At 39.7% G+C, this 6,248-nt stretch overlaps 1 protein-coding gene across 1 annotated transcript in view; it reads left to right on the top strand.

The window, feature by feature from the left end:
• Positions 1 to 5,261: 5,261 nt before the first annotated feature.
• The window catches only part of LOC104530953 (paralemmin-2), a gene marked incomplete at its 5' end in the record, with an annotated part of 15,549 nt that continues 14,562 nt past the window's right edge, over positions 5,262 to 6,248 (top strand). Inside the window, 2 exons of the mRNA XM_010175698.1 lie at positions 5,262 to 5,376; positions 5,994 to 6,015. Of these exons, the coding sequence (XP_010174000.1) occupies positions 5,262 to 5,376; positions 5,994 to 6,015 (137 nt within the window). The remainder of the gene's footprint in view (positions 5,377 to 5,993; positions 6,016 to 6,248) is intronic.

Consider the following 6,248-nt stretch of genomic DNA (forward strand, 5'->3'; position numbering starts at 1 on the left):
TGCTAAATGTAAATGCAATATACACATACCACAGTACCAAACCTCTCCTTCTGTCTCATCATGTCTTAGATCTCCCTTCTTAACTCTGCTTTTCATCACCTAAATTAAAGTCTTCTCTGCTGCCTAACAGCTCCTTTGGTCCCTGATCCCAGCATCTCTGCAGGAGGGTTCATTTGCTGTTTCCACCTCCCATCCTCTCAGAAGCTGCACTGTCCACCTTGCTTACACTTGTGTAGCTGCCTGGTTGGGTCAAAATCCTAGCAAACACACAGACCAGACTTCCTTCAGCAGTCTGGTGTATCCCCTTCCCCTGCAGTAGTGAACAGTTCTGGTCTGAATTTTGCAGGACATAATGTCTGATCGCTACAGATTATAAAAGAGAAAGCCTGCAAGTAGCCTTAATTTTCCAGCCTCCCCATAGAATCACAGAATGGTTTGGGTTGGAAGGGACCTTATAGATCATCTTAAAGATTATCTAGTTCCAACCGCCCTGCCATGAGCAGGGACACTTTCCACTAGACGAGGTTGCTCAAAGCCATTGTTGGGGAGTTTCAAGCCCCTACTGGAAGAAGCCATGACCATCCTGGTCTGGTCCCACAGATGACCCTGCTTTAAGCAGGAGCTTGGACTAGAGGCCTTTCAAGATCACTTCCAGTCTGCATCATAAGGATGCCCCTGCAAATGACAGCAAAATACTGTCTAAGAGACAGCATCCTTTCTGCTGTTCATGGTTTCTTCCCCTCCATAGTGGGACAACACTGTTAACGTGAGCAGGAGGGTCACCTGGCTTACACAGGCAGCTCTTCTCAGCCCCCCTGAAAATCCTGTTACGCCCTCAGGTGCTTATGGAGCCGTCTATTAAGAGAAGGTGTGGGACAGTCAGACAAAGACTCGCAGCCAAGGCAGACTTGGCTTTCTGAGTGGTGAAGTCTCCTCTGTTTGTTTCCGTGGTATTTGAGGAAATAGGGCTCTGTTTACATCCACTGAAAAAACAAGCCTGTGCCAAAGCTACTCTGGACTGCCTGACGCATTTTTTCTCCTTATATAAACAGTTTAGCAAATCCCAGTGATCAGATAACTGCTTGGGCTAATAAGCAGCAATACTAGCAGTCTGTCTTACACCACTTCTGCCTCATGTGGATCTATTTTCTTTCTTATTTTTTTTTTCCCCTACAGCACTTCAGATATATGTAGTTGTTTATTTAACTGGCTTTATTGTTGTGACCATTTTTCAAACACCACCCTGAGAACTGCTAAGAAGCCAGGAACAAGGGTATTATAAGGTTTCCTTGCCAGGTGTCAAATGACAATTAAGGCACATCCTTTTTAAATTGGGTTAGAAGAAAAGGACATTATTGAACAGGTTTAAACAGGAAGAATGTAAGCACTTCGTATACATATCTACATGTACATGTGCACTCAGAATGGATTTATTACTGTTTAAACCATTATATAGCATTTTGTTCCAAACAGATGTGATACTAGTGTATTTTGGTTTTCAGACCAAATTTGTATGTCTCTGTTGTATCTTGTTACTAAAAAAAGAGGCAGTTCTTCTCACTCAAGAATTCTGATTATATGAAGCTCACTAAAAAAATAAAGGGTGCAAAACAACATTTGCTCTGCATTATGACTTTAATTTTGCATTACTAACCCCTACATTAAAAGGCATCCCAATGGAAGTGGCGAAGACTCTAGGTCCAAATTTTCCAGTGCCATCTGTGGTGCCTAGGTGGTTTACTGATTAATATATACAACAGCTCACGTGGAAACTGTGCCTGTGACTATTTCTGTTACCTCAGTACCTCATCAGCATTATCTCAGCTCTAAGCCTGGAGAGTACAGACAATAGTATAAAATTGAGCAAAAGGGTATAAAGCAACCTCTTGTGAATATTAATGTATGTGACCCCTGTGCTAAGTAACAGGTACATTCTGTCTGAATGATCTGTATTTTTCCTGACACGATTAGGAATTCAGACCCATTCTACATAGGGCTTGGGAGACTCTCATTCTACCTGCACTGATTTCAGTGGGAAAAGGGCAATTTGCACCTATGGGATGAGTTTGTATGCATTCTTACTCAGTGTCACATAGGAAATCTCTGTCCCTACCAACTTCATCTATGTTTCTAAATCCTGGCAGCTCTGTCTCCATCCCATTCCTCTTTAGTAAGTTGTGGTTAATACCACTTCTGAACAGAACAGAAGAAGGGATTCAGGATACAAAAAAAACCCCAAAACAGCCAAACAAAAAAAAAAAACAAAACAAAACACCCAAGATGTTGTCAAAATAGGGTAACCTAATGTTGAATCTACCCAACTCATTTTAATAGGATAGGATTAATGAGGATAGGTTAGCTCAAATGAAGCAGAAACTGAGGAATTGAACCAGCAGGGAAGGATAAAAGAGACATAAACAAGTTAAAAGAAAAAAAAAAAAAAAAAAAAAAAAAGAGTAAGTAGCCAGAAAGTAAAAAAAATATAAATCAAATCAATTGGTAGGTGTGCAAATGCATACGTGCATGCATTAGAAGCAAACTTTCTCTGGAAAACCAAACAATTCATGACAAACTTTCTACAGTTTTGAGCTGGTGCACTTATGATCACCCCAAATTGCAAGGAGTTTACTTGCTTATAACCTTACTGTCATCAAATGAGTTGCCTTATGCCACACATGCTCACAGTGTTTTCATTGTCATAAATTATTATCTCATGTCCATTTCATTTGAAAGAAGAAGGACTTCTTTCTACCCCTGTATTTTATTATTGCTGACTTCTATGCACTCCCATTTTCCAGCCTCATCCTGGATCACGTAGCAAAATGTACCAGGCTACAGAATATGTATCCTGAAAATTCTGCTTAGTGATTCACTTGGGAAGAAAAGAAACATATCAGTAAATGCTGGATCACCCATGTCCACAATGTAATTTAACCAGATAGCATAGCAGAATGTTTCAAATGTCTTTATCAGCAAGGTATAAATGTATGTTGTCCTGGTTTTGCTAGGATAGAGTTCATTTTCTTCTCAGTAATTAGAATAGCTGTGTTTTGGTTTCAGTGCAAGACTTGTTATGAGAACATCATTGATAAATGGTAGTGAAACTATCACATATGTAGATCTACTAATTGTTCCCAGGGATAGGGAAGGAAAAGAAGCCACCTTCCTGTTGACTTCTAAATTCATTCAGTAGGACCATGGCAACACTTGACCTCAGTGACAAATGACTTTTTCACTTCACTTTAAAATATTTCCTAGGAAGAAATGTCAAGATGAAACAGTATTTTTTTAAAGCTTTCTCCCTGAATCACAACATAAGGGAGAAAATTGCAGGTAGTGGTAGAACAAGGGGTAATGGCTTTAAACTGGAAAAGAGTGGGTTTAGATTAGGTATTAGGAAGGAAACTCTTTACTGTGAGGGTGGTCAGACACTGCACAAGTTGCCCAGAGAAGCTGTGGCTGCTCCTCCCTGGAAGTGTTGAAGGCCAGGTTGGATGAGGCTTTGAGCAACCTGGTCTAGTGGAAGGTGTCCCTGCTGATGTCAGGGGGGTTGGGACTTGGCTGATCTTTAAGGTCTCTTCCAACCCAAACCATTCTATGATTCTATGAATTCATTCTGTATCAAATTGTTCCATTTCAGCAAAACAAAATATTTTGCATTTTAAAAATATTTATATGAACTTGGAGAAAACATTAAGTGTACTTAATGAGCAGTACTTTCCAACACTTCATTTTAAAATGACTGCAATTGAGCCATTTCAACTTGGAGATTAAGGGGTTGTCTTTAAGAGCAAGAAATGGCGGTTTGACAAACAACCATGAATTTGAGACTATTAAGTATTCAAGTACTTCAGGAGAATAAAATCTGCCTTTTTCCATCTGCAACAACTCAAGGCTGTGACACTTTTTCCTCCCTCTAATGAAAAACGTTACCACCAAGTGCCACACATCTTTCATCCCTGCACAGTTAGAAAGTGGAGAAATATTTCCCAGGTGGGTTCAAGTTAAACCTCTACATCTCTATTTAGGCACATGAATTTCACAAGCAACTCAAGCTGTCAATACCCTGAAAGGGGCAATCCCTCCCTTCCTCCTCCCTAGCTGCTCACTGCCACCTTCTGCTTCCCCTCTGCCTTGTGATCGAACAAGCACTAATGAAATCCTGTGCTGAGCAGGGCTGGGAAAGAGCATAAATGTGTCCCTTTAGCTTGGAGCACTGCCCTGATCCTTCACTTAAGAAGTGGTGGCAGAAAGGCAGGAGCAAGCAGCCATGGGTAATGGAAGTACTGGGCAATGCTGACCTGTCGCATTCAAAGAAATATAGTTCAACAAGCTGTGAGCAGCTACAGATCTTTCTGTAGACAAAGGAAGTTTTAGGTAACTATCCCTGTTCAAAAGTGATCATCTTATCTCATATTACAGATTTTTTTTGTTGTTGTTCAAAAGTGAGAAAATAAATATGATGGTATACACAAAAATAGAGAGAGAGAGAGAAAGAGGGAATATTCCTGCACCTACATAATCATGTTACCAAAAGGAGGTTCAAGTGAAAGTAATGGAGAATCTAACCCTGATTAAAGGTTATCCCAAATCCTAATCTACACATTTTAAGGAGCGAGTGCCATTAGGTCTCAACAAGAGAAATGAGACTGTTGAATGCTTACTGCCTAGCAAAATAAATTTATTTCTGAGCAGCCTGTGCATTTTATTACATGAAGCCTCTGATTTCCCCAGTATCATGCAGTAACAATAGAAAGCGCAGATGGATACCCCAAAGTGTTATTGTTGGGGGTGGGCAGAGTACTGGTTCAAGTGGAATTCTTAACACAAATGCTTCCAACAACTGTTTCCAGTTTCATTGTCTGGAGTATGGAGGCATTAGAAGGCACCTAATCCTCTAATTATTGCTGCATATATACAGTTATATCCCATAGTGTGATTTCTAAAATGGAAGTGCGTATCTGAGAGATGTTATGGGAATTGGGGTAAAGAGATAATAAGGTATATTTTTAGTTAATCTGTGTATGCTTTTGCAGGAGTGGATAATATAAGAATTGCTGGTTTTCTTTTAAATAGATCTGTTTTACAAATAGTTCACATGCCCTTCATACACTAGGAAAGCAGTTGTGAATAACAAGAGTGAAAGTCACTCCTGATGACACTTAAAATGATAATTAATACCTAGGAAACTATGGCTTATCAAAATAATTTTTACATGTTTTATTTTTGTGTGTATGTGCATGTCTGTATGTCTTCGACAGGCTGGAACAAGAAATACAGAAATTAGAAAGTGAGGAATCCCAAATATCTGCCAAAGAACAAATCATTTTGGAGAAACTAAAGGAAACTGAGAAATCCTTCGACAACTTGCAAAAGGTATATATAAAAAAAAAAAAAGACACTCGGGCACAGGTTGAAACCAAGTGAGACTCTGAACACAGTTTGAAAGTAGCAGTTGTAATTCATGCATTTATGGGAAGACTGAGAGCAGTTGCAGAGAATGTCACTCAAACCAGGATGAACAAGACTAGAGAAGATGCAGAGACATCAGATCTATTTTGGTGGGGTTATTGGGATTTCCTCTTCCCACTCCAGCTTTTTTTTTAAGAGAGATTTCAGAGCCTATCTCCCTAGCTTATCTGGAGGGAAACAATGTGAGCTTTTGGCTTCACTGAAAGATTTCAGCAGGATTCTGAAAGGCATCTTAAACTTCCCTGCACCCAGTGGCACCCAGAGATAATGGTATTTACCACAAATGCCACTTCTAAACATTACAGTCTGCAACAAAGAGCAGTGTTCTCCTTTTAGTTACATGATGTACCTCTCCCTCAGCCTCTAATGGCACCTAAACCTGAGGAGCTACATCCCCAGTTGCCCATTTAAAGATTACAAGGAACCATAAAAGCAATCCTAGCATAAAAATCAAGACTTAATGCAAATTATACTCAAAGTAGAAAAGTTTTAACCAAACAACTTATTCTTTCCCTTCACAGAGTTTCTCACACCAGGATGGTGGTAAGTGCCTTTTTATCATTGTATAGCTTTGGGTTTAACAAGAGTTGTTGCTATAGCTTTGTGGCAAAGGTTTACAAAGTGGGGTTTCTTCTCCTAATTTTATGTTTCTGATTTACTGCTAGAGCCATTACCTTTTTCTTTGTTGTTGCTAGAGTGCAAGCACAAACATCGCTATTGTGGTGAAAAACTATTCCTTTGACAGAGCTCCACCTCTTCTTATGTGCACAGAAGGG

The sequence above is a fragment of the Antrostomus carolinensis genome, unplaced genomic scaffold (genome assembly GCF_000700745.2).
Source record: "Antrostomus carolinensis isolate BGI_N321 unplaced genomic scaffold, ASM70074v2 scaffold3859, whole genome shotgun sequence".
In the NCBI taxonomy this organism is placed as follows: Eukaryota; Metazoa; Chordata; class Aves; order Caprimulgiformes; family Caprimulgidae; genus Antrostomus; species Antrostomus carolinensis.